The sequence below is a fragment of the Lissotriton helveticus genome, chromosome 8, assembly GCF_964261635.1.
Source record: "Lissotriton helveticus chromosome 8, aLisHel1.1, whole genome shotgun sequence".
In the NCBI taxonomy this organism is placed as follows: domain Eukaryota; kingdom Metazoa; phylum Chordata; class Amphibia; order Caudata; family Salamandridae; genus Lissotriton; species Lissotriton helveticus.
Genome location: NC_136069.1, coordinates 720,911,168 through 720,927,994, shown reverse-complemented (window position 1 = coordinate 720,927,994; position 16,827 = coordinate 720,911,168). Strand labels below are relative to the sequence as shown.

Genomic DNA, 16,827 nt, shown 5'->3' with positions numbered 1-16,827 from the left:
AGAGCGGGGGGGGGGGGCTCTCCACCCAGGGGTCCAGCAACATGTCTGCTGTGTGGCAGCCTCTGCAGCCACTCAGACAGACGTGGATTGTAAGTTAGGTTTTCAGTGGGGCAGCTCTAAGATGCCCTCTGGTGCATTTTACATTAAATCTCACACTAGCATCAGTGTGGGTTTAATGTGCTGAGAAGTTTGGTATCAAACTGGTCAGTCTTCAGTGTAGCCATTATGGTGCTGTGGAGCTCGTAATGACAACCTTCCAGCACCATATACTCTTAATGGCATCACTGCACTTAGTGTCCAGGAATGGCCCTGGGTACTGTAGGGGCACAGGGCTCATGCACCTGTGCCCACAGCACTGGCATAAGGCACCCAGCTAGAGGGGTGACTGATGTATGCCAGGGCAGTGGGTTTGCAGGCATGGCACACAGGGATGTGTGCCATGTCGACTCTTTGTTTAGTTCTGTACCTATGCACTCACCCTGCAAAGGCAGTGTGTGGGTATCAAGGTACAGGGCCGCTAAGGGTGGCACAATACGTGCTGCAGCCCTTAGGGGTCTTATCTGGTCACCATGCCCTGGGTACCTACGGTACCATTTACTAGGGGCTGATCAGTGGCCAGAGAGGTCAATTGGGTTTTGTTTCAACACAGTTTTTAGGGAAGGAACACAGGCCCTGGGTACCTGATTGGCAGGGACCCAGGGCACACTCAGTCAAGCACATCAGCAGTTTAGAAAAAAGTGGGGGCATACCAAGGCAAGAAAGATGGCACTCCCACACCTACAAAAGTAAGGGAGTGAAAATCAAATGGTTGCCATCTTGAAAAAGCAGCAACAAAAGAACTTGTAGAAGAAAATTAAATAGCCTGATACACACAGGGAAACTCCTTGAAAAAAGTACAAAAAAGTAACAGAATCAGGAGCCTTCACGTTCTGCCCTAGCACAAAATATAATGGCAACACACATTTCACTGAATAAATCAAATGTTACAAATATGTTATACTCACATTGAACACGTACAAAGCCAGAGAAATTCAGTAGTTACCTGAGCTAACTATAACTTACGCACCCACAATGCACGGCTTATGGCTTCACATTACATCACTCATGACATCATCCAGTGAGTAGAAGTGTTTTCTAAGAGCTTATGAGTGTTGAACATATATTATATGCTAAGCTACTACAAAAACTTAATTTAGTATACTAGATGTACTACTGAGGGATATTACTTGGATGTTACTGTGCCTGTGTTAGCGTGAGAGTGGGTGTCAGAGTGGCTGTACGGGTGTGTGGGCGCGAGTAACTGTGTGAGAGCATGGCGGAATTGGTGACTGGGTATGTCAGCGGCTGTACGGGTGAGCGGCGTCTGAATGGCAGCAAGAGTGGGTGTGTGAATGGATGTACCAGTGGCTGTATTGTAGTGTTTCTCTGTGTGAATGGCTGTATGGGTGATTAAGCGGATGTGGGAGTGCTTATATGGATGTTTGAATGGGCATGTAAGTGGTTGTGTGGGTGTGCGAGTGTCTGAATACTACTATGGGTGAGTGAGCGGCTGAGTCAAGAGGCGGTATGGTGGGTGTAAGTGGCTGTATAGGCGAGTGACTGGTTATAGGAGTAGCTGCATGAGTGGGTGTGTGGGAGATTGGATCTATGGTTGAAAGAGTGGTTCTGGGAGTGCTTGTATGGATCTGTAAATAGTTATACGAGTGGTTGTGTGAGTGGGTGTTTGAGAGGCTGTATATGGGCCTGAATAGGTGTGAGTGCTGTGTGGATGAAGTCACTGTCCAGGTCATGAGTGATGCAATATGTAAGGTCAATTTCATAAGTCTTTATTTCGATTTTTGAATCATAATAGCCATTTACATCAAGAATTTAAAATTTAAAAGAAAAAAGGGTACCCTCCATTAGCAGCTAGTAGCGACCACTATACGCTGCGTCAATTACTGGCCATTTATGAAAAATTAACAAATAAATTGCATACATATAAACACATTAATTGAGTCAAGTTAAAATCATAAATATACAATTCATTTCATTAGGCAGATATTGTTTTAAAAACCATTTCTATTATTATAAAATGTATAAAACTATAAATTCATCATTAAACACATTCTATAATTTCAGGTGACATGAGCCCATGGAAAAGCATTAAAAAGACCTCTAAAATGTCATTTTAGGCTCATTGTACGAGCCCGGATTATCCACATCCAGTGGAGGAACTTAGCCACAGCTATAATATCTCCTCTCTTAATAACCACTCTAATATTTGGGGTATGCTGGCTGATCACTAGTACCACTTTTATATTGTGTAACTTACTGTATGTATTTGTTTTTCTGCACATGTGTACCACTAGAGTGCAGTCACCCATACCCACCTAAACCACCATCCCAACATGGATCCTATCGGAAATCACACATATAAAATCAACTACCCACCGACACTCACCAAAAAAGCCGCTAAACGCTTTAAACACAACTTCCTTAGGTCACACCCAGAAACCCCCTTTGCTGACACCTACTTCTCACCGGTCAATGGATCCCTGAACACTGATATCATCTTCCACACCACACGCAGAGCTCAATGGAGAAAAACGTTCCTCACTTTACTCACCGTCTCCTCCACCAGGAAATCCGCTCACAGCCTAACTCTCTCCATCACACCATCCCCACTCTTTCCAGGCAGAGCCACCATCACTATTTACAATAACGGGATTGTCCTATCTCAATCCACAGACAGGAACCTGGAAGTACTAGACAACTTGTTCCCCACTTTCAAAGAGCACCTCTCCAATTCACGGACCAACACTCGTATTTCCTCCAGTCCCACCAGCCATGACCTCACAGCTCCCACCACCCACAACCCTTCTAACCTATTTCAGTGCCAGTTAGCTACTACATACTCCTCAATCAGGGACACATCTACCACCCCTGACCTCCCATCTCCCACCCACAACCACTCTATCCCAGTTCAGCACCAGGCAGTTGTCACACACGCCTCAAACACAGACACAGATCGCTCCCCCTCATACACCACTCACACCCCCACCCCCTCTACAAACCCTCGGACCTCCACACATACCATCAACACTCCTCCCACACCTACAGCTGGCATTAACACTCCGCTCACCCCTGACAGCACAGCTCCCACCCACAACACACCTAACCTAGTCCAGCACCACAACAACACGCATATCGACAAATCCCCCCCCTTTATCCCCCCATTCTCAGTCCACATTACCCTCTAACCAACTGCGCAGAACACACCTCTCTTAATTTAACCCCCCCTCCCCACAACAGGACCATCTCCAATCCCATTTCCCCTCCTACTCTCAGCCCACATTACCCTTCCTGCACCCCCACCACTACTATCAGTCTTCCAGCCTACACCTTGACCCCCCCCCGCCTACCATTAATGCCCTCCCTCATATCACCAACCTCCACCCTACCTCATCCACACCCCTCCCGCCCAAAACCACTCTCCTCCCTAACACCTTCCCGTACACTAACACAACGCAGCCCTGCTCGAACACCAGCCCACTCCCCCACCTGCTTGCGAATTCCCTGGTCAGTCACTCACCTCTGACTGCCACCCCCACCTCCACCACCTACCCCACGATGGACATCATGGCCACCCTCATTCAGATCAAAGAAGACATACACATCATCAAAGAACTACTCTCCACACACCCCATACACCCCTCATCCACCTCCCCTCCCAACTTGTCCCCTACCCCTCCGGCTGACTCCCTCAATCAACACGCCCCACACCGGGCGTCAATCCCTGCTCATAGACGCAGCAACTGCCCTCGTCCCCCTCGTCGCCCCTGCAACCCCTCACACAACTACACCTCCCCGCCCAACCTGTCCCCCACCCTTCCGATTAACTCTCTCACTCAACTCCCCCCCAACCTGACCTCAATCCCAGCTCGCAATCGCAACAACTGCCCTAGTCGCACCCACAACCCTACTTGACCTCGACACACTCACCCTTCTCCGCTCCTATGACCCAGCCCCCCAAAATCACACAACCACCCCTCACCTCACCATTCCCACGATACACTCAAATCCCCTTAGACCCCCCCACACTAAACAGCAGATTCTCCATCCCCAATAACCTTAGAAAAGTCCCTCTAGAACCATCTACCACCCTCAACACACCCCGTCTCAAATGCACTCTCCTCAACTGCAGATCGGCCTCGAAACATTCCGCCGCCATTGCTGATCTCCTCTTATCGCTGGACCTTTACCTAATCATCCGGACTGAAACCTGGCTAACTGAATCTTCGACACCTATAATGGACATTCTGGTTCCGCCCAACTACCACATTATCAGGCTCGACAGATCAGGCAAAATAGGTGGTGGAATCGCATGCATCTACAGGAACAACCTCTCTGTTCTGAAAGTCAATTCCACCTCCCTACCATCCCCAACATCCTGGGAATAAATCTGCCTTGACATTATCAGTGAGGGCAAACCGATATGCTCTCTTCACAGCATTTACCACCCACCCAGGGACAACTTCACCTTTTCCCAACAAATCATGGATATGATCTCAACCAATTCCGGACGGCAGCTCACCCAAATATACCTTGGTGACTTCAACCTCCACTGGAACGATCGCAAGGACGCGGTGGTAAATAGTCTTAAAAGTTTCCTCGATGCCCTTAACCTCACCCAAATATGCAACAGCCCGACCCACGAGAAAGGTTCTATACTCGACATGATCATCTCCAAAGATGACTCTATCCAACTCGAGTCCATCCAACCCTGTGACTGGTCAGATCATCATATTGTCACATTCTTCATCAATGAAAAAGTTAAAGTTAACCCGGCTCAATTCACCAAGCCCAAAGTCTGGAAAAGAGACATGAAAAAACTCAACCCAGGCTCTTTGCCCCCTAACAGTTGCAATCTCCTACTCCCGCCGACTGGAGCTACGGACGTTCAAACCCTGACTGACCACTATCTCAACGCTATGACCTCAATAATTAATGAGGCTGCACCTATGCAGCTAAAAAGAGTCTACTAAAATCTCCAATCCATGGTACGACGGGAGTCTCAATGAGGATAGACGAGACATGCGAATGGCAGAGCGTACCTGGAGATCAGCGCCCTCTGCAATGCACCTAATAGATCTGAAGAAAAAGAGAAACGCCTACTTCAGGAAAATAAAACGCTCAAAATCAGACTTCTTCAGCCTCCAGCTCGACCATGCAAAAAACCGCCCGAGAAAATTGTTTGAGCTAAGCAGATCACAATCCAAGGGTCAACCCCAACCAGTCAACACTGTGCGTGAGGCACCCTCCTGTGAAGACTTCGCTGCTTTCTTTATCCAAAAAACTGACAACATAAAGAGCGATCTCCTCATTGACGCAAGCCTCTACTCCAAACCCCAGTGCCTAGCACCCACTGAACCAAAAAACAAGGCTACATGGTCAACCTTTGGCACATACTCGGAAAAAGAAATTAGCAAACTGCTCAGCACCCTGAAACCATCCAATCACCTCACGGACCCCCTTCCTGCTACCGCAGTAAAAGACTTTACCCCTTTGCTTCTCCCTCTCTGGACTAAAATTATCAACAGCTCTCTCCAACAAGGAAGCATACCGGACTCCCTCAAAGTTGGTTAAGTCACACCTCTACTAAAGAAACCTACAGCCGACCCCTCTGGCCTCAACAATTACCGTCCCATTACCAATATCCCCACTCTCGCCAAACTGCTGGAAAAATGCGCACAACTACAACTGACTAAACACATTGAACAATTTGATCTCCTCAACCCTCACCAGTCAGGCTTCCGAGCAGGGCACAGTACAGAAACTGCTATGACTCACATAATTGACGACGCACTTCAAATGCTAGACCAAAACGACACCTGCCTTCTCATCCTTCTTGATCTCTCTTCAGCATTCGACACCGTTAAACATGAGAATTTACTAGTACTACTAAACACAAGAATGGGTATATCTGGAACTGTTCTCAAGTGGTTCACTTCCTTTCTTCACAACAGGTCGCAGAAATTCAAGAGCAATAACCCGATGTCCTCGCCAATACCTGTAACGCTAGGCGTCCCCCAAGGATCCTCGCTATCCCCAACTCTGTTCAACCTAGTCATGGAACCTCTCACTACCCTGCTACAAGCATCCAATGTACACTTTCACATGTACGCTGATGACACCCAACTTTATCTCAAATTACAGTCCCCCAAAGACATCTTGGTCCTGAACTCAACGATCAGATGCACCCAATCCTGGCTTGCCGATAATCATCTCAAACTCAATGCCCTGAAAACGGAGTTCCTTCTGATCTCACCTCCAGCGAAGATCTCCACCACTCAAATTTGGCTTAAACACCTAACCGCACTCAAATGTCCAACCCACCATCGTGGACTCAGCAAAATCTTTAAGCATAACACTTGACACCAATCTCAACATGCAGCAACATATCAGCAAGGCAACAAAGGGAGCAAACTTCCAGATCAATACTCTGAGGAAAATCAAACCCTTCCTCCCAACCAAAGACTTCCAAACCGCAGTACAAGCACTAGTCATCCCCCGAATTGAATACGGCAGCATCGCCCTCTGCGGACTCCCACTAACTTCAACCGCACCCCTAAGAGCTTCTCTAAACGCTGCAGCGAGACTCATCACTGGATCAAAAAAGCATTCCCATATCACCCCTGACTTGAAATCCCTGAATTGGCTGCCTTTTGAAGCCAGAATTCATCTGAAAATCGCCTGCATGACACACAAGGCGGTACACCTAAACTCACCCGGCTACCTCGCTCAGAAACTGACAATCTCTGGCTGAGCTAGAAACACTAGAGGCACAAACAATCTTCTGCTGAAACCTCGAAGATTCCGGAAGGAAAAAACATAAGCGCTCCTTCTCAGGAATGGCGCCTAGGATCTGGAACTCACTCCCTCCCGAAACCAGGCTTATCTCTTCCACTACACTCTTTAAAAATGAAGTAAAAGCTATCCTCTTGGCTAAATACACTTGAACCATTATCTCGAACTCTGTTAATACTATGCACCGATCTGTACTACGTTTGACCCCTTTGCTTATTTGTATTGTTATCTTATTGCTCACATGATTGGCTTTGCAGCCACCTACTTGTACTGTTTGATCTATTGATATATCTGTCTGACTATGCTCCCTCATGTACCCCTCTTTGTAAAGCGCTCTGATATCTGCAAAGATCTTGTCCGCGCTATATAAAACTTTCAAAATAAATAAAATATAACCACGGTCTGGGAATTATCAGTTCGGAGAACCCCAACGGCCTCAGAACCTGTTATGAGACCGAACTGAACACAAATGGGTTTTAACCAAGATGTTCTAGGAACCTTATATTCAGGGCAGGCGAAGAATATATGCCCAATACCTTCCCGCTGGGTGGGACAGAAGGGGCAGACAGAGCCTTGTCCCCCGCGCCACCTCGCGGTAAAGGCATTGAGTGGTAATGTCCCCACCCTGAACTGGTGGAATTTCTTCCTGTCCCCTGGAATAATAATCCAGTCCCAATAACCCTCGAGGGCTGGAGAATGTTTAAGTCCTAGGAATTCCGCCGTAAGTGATGGTTCAATACAACGGCCAAATCTCTTTACCTCAAGTATGTTCCAGTACAGGTCTCTGAATGTTTTTCTTGGTGGTAAGGAATTCCCAATGGGTCATCCCACAATGGGGATAGAGCCATGGCCATATATATTGCTTTTACCTCTCTCAACCATGGTATTTTGTTACCCCTATCGGCATCTCTAACCTCGAGAAAGGCCCGGGCGTACTGGGAGAGTTCTGGGGTAACCCATAATCTCCTCCAATAGGCAGCTGATCTATAACTGGCCATATCTGCGAGGCAGTGAGATCCCAGATCGTAGCGTAGAGGAATCAGTGGAGTAGAAACCGGAAGGCCTGTAATGTTGCACAAGAATTTACTTTGCGCACCCGTCAGTTTCTTTAGATTACTAGTACCCCACAATTCCACCCCATAGAGGACTGCCGCTCCAACTTTGGCATCGTAAAACTTTAGAAACGGGGTAATTGGCCTAGTGTGTGTGACAAGTAAAATTCCTTTGTAAGTGCTCCCGTCAGTTGTGCATGCTTCATAACCAGCTGGTTAGTGTGATGTCTCCAATCTAATTTAGATGACAGGGTAATGCCCAGATAGGTGAATACTTGGGTCTGTTCCAGTTGAACCGCATCCATAACCACCTTCCCTCTAACAGGTTTATTTTTATGTAAGACCATGAACTTAGTCTTAGTTGCGTTACTAACAAGTCCATGGTCGTTGCAGAAGACTTCAAAAACATCAATGGCCTTCTGGAGGCCCTGCTGTGTTTTTGAGATTAATAACGTGTCATCTGCAAACATCAACAGGGGGGGATCAGCTTACCATCCAGCTTCGGGCATCAGTTGGTTGCTGTTCATAGTAGCTGATCACCCTGTTGATGTAGAGAGAGAAGTGTAGGGGCTAGTACGCACCCTTGGCGGACTCCCCTTGCGATAGGAAATTTATCAGTTACACTCCCCTGCTGGTTCCAGCGCACTCGGGCAAAATTGTCATCGTGTAGTCTGATTAAGAGGGACAGGATATCTAATGGGATGCCCTGATCTATTAAGGCTGCCCACAATTTTGCACGTGGCACCAAGTAAAATGCTGATTTAAGATCAAAGGCTGCAAAGAGCATACCCCCCCCAATAGGCCTACACGCCAATATATTAAAACAAATCTAAAGACTTGGTCTATCGTACTGGTATGGTTGCGAAACCCAGCCTGGAGAGGCGGATAAGACATAATTAGCCTCTATCCAACCCTGGATACGCTGCAGTAAAAGCCTCGCCACCACCTTTTGTATGCATGCTATGAGGCTAATTGGCATGTAATTTCCTGGGTCCGAGCACTCCCCTTCTTAAAAATGGGGATGATCTCGGCACCCTTCCAGGACTCCGGTATAGGTGAGCCAATAGCAATGCCGTTGGCTAGCAAGTGGATATAGAAAGCCCAACGTTCCTGGTCATGCATAAACAAGTCTGCTGGAACTGAGTCTAGGCCTGGAGCTCTAGCTTATGGGATGTTACTCAAAGTCTTAATGATATCTGTTCTGGTGAAGGAAAGATGCTTTGTGCCCTGGGTTAGATTAGAAAAAACCTCACGCTCATCACCATCTTTATCGGTGAGCGCAAACTGGGATGCATAGTGAGAAAACCATGCATTAGGCGAAACATAGTTGGTAGGTTCGCCCCTTTTAACCCCCCCCTTCCCCATTTAACCATATCCCAAAAGGAGCACATTGATCTTTCTCTGCTTGAGCTCAGCAACTCCCTCCAGTATTTTTTGTCCCAATCGCGTTTTGCCTTATATTGGTTTTTTTTGTACATAACTCGGGCAATCTTAATCCTAGCTATATCTTTGGTTTTTACTGCATCTGATAGGGCCTTATACGCAATCCTACAAGACTTCCCATACCATTGGTCTTCCTTCCTCACAGGCCTACTCTGTTTTTTGGTCACCTTTAAAAAAAAAACATCTTAACTGATTAAAAAATGTATCATGAATCATGCCAACATTTGATACGACTTCCTCCTCAGTGGAATTGTTCTGTAGTTCTACAATGGCCTGGACAGTCAAATCCCTCATTGCAGCAATACTTTCTTCATTCATTGCACAGTTAGCCCATCTTACTTGTCTATAGTCATTTAAAAGGGCCATTTCTACACAATCATGTTGGCCCTCACTTTTAGATAACTCAAATAGCCTAAACGATGGGATTAATGGGTCATGGTCGCTCTCTACCCATACCACTATCCGCATATCCTCAATACTAGCCCAATTCTCTTTGTTAATGAGGATATAATCTATGCGGCTTTGGGATACACCGTTGTTAAAGGAAGAGACGCCTGTTTATCAGAACCCGTTCTTCCATTTGTGGCACGTAAACCATGCTCTACACATAGGACCTTAAGTTGCAACGCGGCCTCTGACCATCTTTTAATAGGTGGTATTATCAACTGAGGGATGTTCCAGGTGTAATCCTCTTCCACTGTTAGATCTATATCATGGCTGTCTAGAGGTTCAAAGCAACAGTTAAAATCTCCTGCTACAATAATATTACCCTTTGTGCAGTAGCGCTCCAAAAGAGAGTCTAATTGATCAACTACTTCACTAGATTTACCACCTGGGAGCCACCTAGAATAAATATTTATTTTTAACAAGTCCTTATGATCGGGACAATTAAGTTTAATCAACCAGATATCTGGGCTGTTGGTAGCCACTTGAGAAGTGGAAAACCTATTATCCTGCTTTACCCACATGAGTAAACCTCCCTTTGGTCTCCCCCGCAAACTGGGATTAGCTGGAATATAAAAGTTTAGGTATCCTTGCTTAAATTCCGGGGTTACCTGCCATGTTTCCTGGAGAAGAATTATATCCCTGGTATCTAGAAAGGCTAGCCAATCCAGGGGATGTTACTTTGGTCTCATGGAATGTGGCAGGGCTGAGAAGTAAAGTGGATACATGGGGGTGGTTGGTACTATTAGAGTGTACAGGAGAACCAGTGCCCGCCTTACCCTCCTTTGATGTTATACCCCCAACATTACTAACCTTTACTAACTCATGGATTGGATCGATTCTATGCTTAACTAAGCCATCATTCCCAGAGAGGATGGGATCTTCCGACAACATATTTGCCAGTGGGGAAGGTTCTATATCATTTCTGAAAGACCATGATTCCTCGTAGTCCTCCCCCTCAACTAAAGAGAGTCAGTATGTAAGGTCATAAGCAGAGCATTGTGGGGGCACAAGTTATAGTTGGCTCAGTTAACTAGAACTGCTAAATTTCTCTGGTTTTGTACGAGTGAAATGTGAGCCTAACTAGAACGTCCCTGTAACATTTGTTCTTTTCAATGAATTTCTACTTTTTTTTTTTTATTCTAGTTCCTAACTACAATGTCCCTGTAACCTTTGTTTCTTTCAGTGAATCGCAATTTTAATTTTTTTTATTTTGTAACTGTAACCTTTGAGAGTGGGTGCGTGAGTACGAGTGGATTTCAGAGAGGGTACGCGAGCTAATCTGTACATTTGAGTAGGTTTGAGAGCGAGTCCGCGAGTCGGTTGGAGAGCGAGTCGGCGAGTCGGTTGGAGAGCGAGTCGGCGAGTCGGTCGGAGAGCGAGTCGGCGAGTCGGTCGGAGAGCGAGTCGGCCGGAGAGCGAGTCGGTCGGAGAGCGAGTCGGTCGGAGAGCGAGTCGGTCGGAGAGCGAGTCGGTCGGAGAGCGAGTCGGTCGGAGAGCGAGTCGGTCGGAGAGCGAGTCGGTCGGAGAGCGAGTCGGTCGGAGAGCGAGTCGGTCGGAGAGCGAGTCGGTCGGAGAGCGAGTCGGTCGGAGAGCGAGTCGGTCGGAGAGCGAGTCGGTCTGAGAGCGAGTCGGTCTGAGAGCGAGTCGGTCTGAGAGCGAGTCGGTTTGAGAGCGAGTCCGCGAGTCGGTTTCAGAGCGAGTCCGCGAGTCGGTCTGAGAGCGAGTCCGCGAGTCGGTCTGAGAGCGAGTCCGCGAGTCGGTTTGAGAGCGAGTCCGCGAGTCGGTTTGAGAGCGAGTCCGCGAGTCGGTTTGAGAGCGAGTCCGCGAGTCGGTTTGAGAGCGAGTCCGCGAGTCGGTTTGAGAGCGAGTCCGCGAGTCGGTTTGAGAGCGAGTCCGCGAGTCGGTTTGAGAGCGAGTCCGCGAGTCGGTTTGAGAGCGAGTCCGCGAGTCGGTTTGAGAGCGAGTCCGCGAGTCGGTTTGAGAGCGAGTCCGCGAGTCGGTTTGAGAGCGAGTCCGCGAGTCGGTTTGAGAGCGAGTCCGCGAGTCGGTTTGAGAGCGAGTCCGCGAGTCGGTTTGAGAGCGAGTCCGCGAGTCGGTTTGAGAGCGAGTCCGCGAGTCGGTTTGAGAGCGAGTCCGCGAGTCGGTTTGAGAGCGAGTCCGCGAGTCGGTTTGAGAGCGAGTCCGCGAGTCGGTTTGAGAGCGAGTCCGCGAGTCGGTTTGAGAGCGAGTCCGCGAGTCGGTTTGAGAGCGAGTCCGCGAGTCGGTTTGAGAGCGAGTCCGCGAGTCGGTTTGAGAGCGAGTCCGCGAGTCGGTTTGAGAGCGAGTCCGCGAGTCGGTTTGAGAGCGAGTCCGCGAGTCGGTTTGAGAGCGAGTCGGTTTGAGAGCGAGTCAGTTTGAGAGCGAGTCTGTAAATTCGAGTAGGTGGGCAAGTCTGAAAGGGCCTGTGAGCGTGTGCCAAGAGTTCTGCCCATTATTTTGCCTCTTGCTGCTCATTTCAGACCTATATTCTGCTTCTTTCTGCTAGTTACGGACCTTTATTTTGCCTTTGTGCTGGTTTCTCACCTTTATTTTGCTTTTCTGCTCGTTGCGGACCTTTGATCTGCTCTTTCTGCACCCATCTGACACTTATTTAGCCTCTTTCTGATTTTCATTTCTCCAAGAGTGCGGGGGAAAGCCTCAAGGCCCCAGCAGACTATTTGCCTACTGCGGGAGCCAGCACTGCTGCATGGAGGCAGTTGCTGGAAAGGCTGATCCTTCAGTGCAAGAGCAATCTTTTCATCTCTTTCCCTGACCGCATGTCTGCTGGCTGGCAATATATAAAACCTTCGCTTTCAGCAGGCCGGAGCACTTTGGCAGCTCTCTCCCTCAAACCACCTCTCGCCCAATATCTCTCTCCACTAGGTAGTTCTAGTGCAGTCTGCTTTTCCATAGAAAAAACATTTTTAGGTTTTCTCCCCTTATGAATACTTGCAACCCCCCCCCCCAAAAGTTAATCCACCTCCGCTCCATCCTAGGAAAATGATCTGTACAATTCATTTACATGTGGTTGTGTGCTACAAGTACATCCTACAGCCTTCTAACCTGCACACTCACTCAGCATGGTTGTCACATAAATCCTCTCACTCTGAAGTCAAGAGAAAGAAAGGAAACACTAAGCTGCCTGGAAGGCAAAGGCCGGCATTTGACTTCTGTCTGCACAGCAAACGCAACAAGATAAGATTTAAAGGCCTGTTCACAGAAATCCAGCACTGGTAGAATAATCGAGTATATAAGACAAGAGTCTCCAACCAGTAGCTCGGGAGCTATTGGTAGCTCACCAGCACCCTCAAAGTAGCTCTCAGAGGTGAAGCAAAACTAATCTGATCTCAGGGATTCCGTGTATATTAAAGAAGGCAGCACTGCTCGTTTCAATACCAGAGAGTTACAGATAGCCAAACCAGTGGCAGGTCCTCTTGATAACACTCAAACACACACTCTGTTGGCCTATCAATCAGTGATTTGTAGAGTGCACTACACACCCATGAGGGTCTCAAAGAGCTGGGGGGGGGCAGGGCATTTGGCCAGCTCCGGTCATTCGAAAAGCCAGTCTCGAGGTTCTTGCTGAATACTTTCAGTGCAGGGCTTCGTCTGATGCTGAGGGGGTGGTGGAGGCAGGGGGGTGGGGGGGATAAGTATGTTCCAGGTCTTGGCTGTGATGTAGGAGAAGGATCTGCCTCCTGTTCTATGGATGCAGGTGATTTCGGCCAAGGCCTGGTCAGCAGAGCGGAGGTTTCTCTTGGAGGCGTAGAAGGAGATTCTTTCATGGAGGTATTGGGGTCCGGTGTTGTGGAGGGCTTTGTAGGTGCATGTGAGCAGCTTGAAGGTCACTTTTTTTGAAGGGGAGCCAGTGGAGGTCTTGTTGGTTCTGGGTGATGTGGTCTTGTCGTGGGAAGCGGAGGACGAGCCTGGCTGCAGCGTTCGACTGTCTGGAGTTTGTGGAGCAGAAATTTGTTGATTCCAGCATAGAGGGCATTCCGGTAGTGAGTGCATGGGTGAATGTCTTCCTGGATTCAAGAGGGATCTATTTAAAGGTCTTGCGAAGTATGCAGAGGGTTTTGAAGCATGTGGAGGCTACGGTGTCACATGAACCATCTTTATCCACTTTAAATCTTACCTAAGAAGGAGATTGGCCATGTTATATGCCCTGCTCTATCATGGACACCGTGTGTGACATCAAAGAATAGTGGCAGCAGTAACCAGGGCTGCCCCACCAAAGTGTGTGACTTCAAGAACTAGAGTGAAAATGTGTTGGTTGGGATCATGATCAACCAAAGAGCTGAGGGAAGAGAGTATGCATCCTGGGGCAGCGAAAAAAAGGAGCATCACATTCATTTTTGTGTGGGTGTGTGACAGTGTGTCCTTCCCTAATAAATAGTGTTGGTTCCTTAAAGCTACTCCTAGTGTCAAGGGCTGCCAAATATGTATGCTGGTCCCCATCATAATAGTATTATCTCTGAAGCAATTGTGCCATTTCATAGTATAATTGTGCCATTGCCATAATATTTTCATCCATGACTATTTGGGCATACAAGTCTAGTAATTACACACTTGCTGCCATCACTGACATATTAAGAGCATGACTGGCTTGCTTTTAGCCATTCTTGACAGGGTGGCAACCACTTTTCCCATAATAATGTCCATAACGGATATATGTTGGGCATCCAGCTGTGGCACAGCGGTAGCCCCGGTTTAATGGTGGGCATTATTTGCATAACAGATGCATTAATAGTGTTATGGTGAGCAAGCATGGTCTAGGATTCCAATTCCTGGGTATCTGAAGCGGAATTTGTTCAGAGGCATTATTGTACTCACGGAAAACGAAGAGCTGATGTTTAGGGACTGTATTTTCTAAAAATGAATACCGATTTGATTTTTAAAGAAAAAAATTATGCTTTCTGAAAAGGTTTCTCTTTTGGAAAATTGAGTTGGATTGCTCAAATTGGAAAGTGTTTTTGATAGAAAAATGTGTATTTTAAAAAACTAATATGCTAATGAAGAAAAAATATTACAATTCTAAAACACATTTAAAGTTGTTAGGTAAATGATAATTCAATTTGAGTTGGTGAGACTTACTGCTGTGGTAGTACCCTTTGTGGAACACAGCATGTGATTATTTGAATTTTACTTGATTGAAAGCATTTTAATATTGAAAAACGTTTTCCTAGCCTTCTGCTGATTCATCTGGAATGTGTGGGTGGTGACTACTGATAAATCGTCCTCAAGGTGGTCATAGTGTAATGTTAATACATATCAGCATTTTACAGTGATAAAATAGGCTAGTAGCGCAACAGGACTTTCCTTGAGCAGAATTAGCTCTCAATATAGAAAAGGTTGGAGACCCCTGATATAAGGGTTAGGCAAGGGAGAGACAGACTCAATCTGGAAACCTAAAACAAATAAAGCCAGCAAGCAAATGCCCCAAGAAGTCGTAAGCAAATGAGACAGCTATGCTGTCTAATAGACTTAAGACCTTAAAAAGTGCTACTTGCATCAAAATGGGACGAGTGGTCTTGGTCAAACACGCAGGAAAGGCCTGCGACTACGTGAAGGTAGAAGGCAGCTAGAATACCTGCAGATAAGAAGCCATACCACCACCCCCCACCCCGCCCCCAACAACAAACTAGGATGAAGTACTGTAGCCTTCATCTAAGTGTAGGACCACTGGATATTGCCTAAAGACCAAATACTATGCATTTTCTAGTTTGTAGTTACGCGAAAGCAAATAGCAGTCACTAGTGTAATGTGCCAATAAGGGAGTCAAAAGATAGTTATCGAGATAAGAGGCTCAGCCCAAAAGCAGAACACAAAAGAAAACAGCCAAAGTCACCCTGTTAAAAGCGACACAAAAGAGTTCAACATCCTTCGCCATACAGAGAAGGAAGATACCATGAAGGTGAATATGTAACCAATGTTTAGTCGAATCAAAGGAATAAGCACAGAAAAATCTTAGACCAGGCGACACTGTTTGCAATAACTGGAGTCCTACTTGCTTGCAAAACACAGGTAGATCTGTGCAACGTATTAGAGGTTCTCTAAGTAGCACTAACTGCAATGGAATCTGCATAGCATACAGGTTTTAAGAATGCTAACATTATAGAGGGCCCACACAAAATACCAAGAAAAAGTAGAGATTGGGCTACAAGCATTCCAAACGAAAACATGCACTGGGGTTAAAGAAGACTCTCTGTTAACAGCATATCCCACAATGAAACAAATCAAATGATGTTAGGGTTGCCAAGCATCTCACATGTAAAGGAGCATCCAGTTAAGAGAACTGGCTCCTTTTACTCTGCCCTGCATCAATAACCGTTACCAACAATAACCATTACAGAACGTTGCTTTGTTTGATGAAGGTTAAGGAATGGACACCTTCAATGGATGGCCCCTTTGACAGGATTTAATATGGCTTCAAGGAAATTTAATAAAATAATATACTTCTATTGTGTGGAAAACTTGCACAAATAATGCTTAAATAAACTTCTTAATTCTAATCTTCAAAAAGCAAGTCACATACCAAAAGATGTGCAATGCAGCCTCTCGTAGTCCCACGTTCTGAGAATTGACTGAATCGAACAGGAACTTAAGCGCTTCTGGCCACTGGTTGTTACCATCTTCATCTAGAGAACAAATCATGCAATGTAGATAAGTAACATTTGCATCTGCGTGACAAATGCTAAATCAGCAACACAATGAAAGGTCAACCGGTGGAAATGCCTTGGAGGCCCTGTAAAACATTTTTCAATAAATATATAGTGTACTGGACAAGCAGACCCAGCCCACTTTTAAGACAAAACAATTTTGCATGACATAACAATTGAGGGTTCAAATTTAATCTGAATTTCGAGACCAATTCAAAGTGGCATAAACAATGATTAACGTACTTTGTCTTCATGCATCTTCACTTCATTTATAACTTGACTTCTGGGACAGATTTATTGACTACAGAAAAAATGGTTCGCTAAAATAAATTAACTGTAAAGGTTATACAAGACCTTAC

General features: G+C 46.4%; 1 protein-coding gene across 1 annotated transcript in view; it reads right to left on the bottom strand.

Annotated features, from left to right (window-relative positions):
• The window catches only part of IPO5 (importin 5), a 446,703-nt gene that overhangs the window by 396,338 nt on the left and 33,538 nt on the right, over positions 1 to 16,827 (bottom strand). The window contains exon 4 of the mRNA XM_078657510.1: positions 16,345 to 16,447. Within this exon, the coding sequence (XP_078513636.1) occupies positions 16,345 to 16,447 (103 nt within the window). The remainder of the gene's footprint in view (positions 1 to 16,344; positions 16,448 to 16,827) is intronic.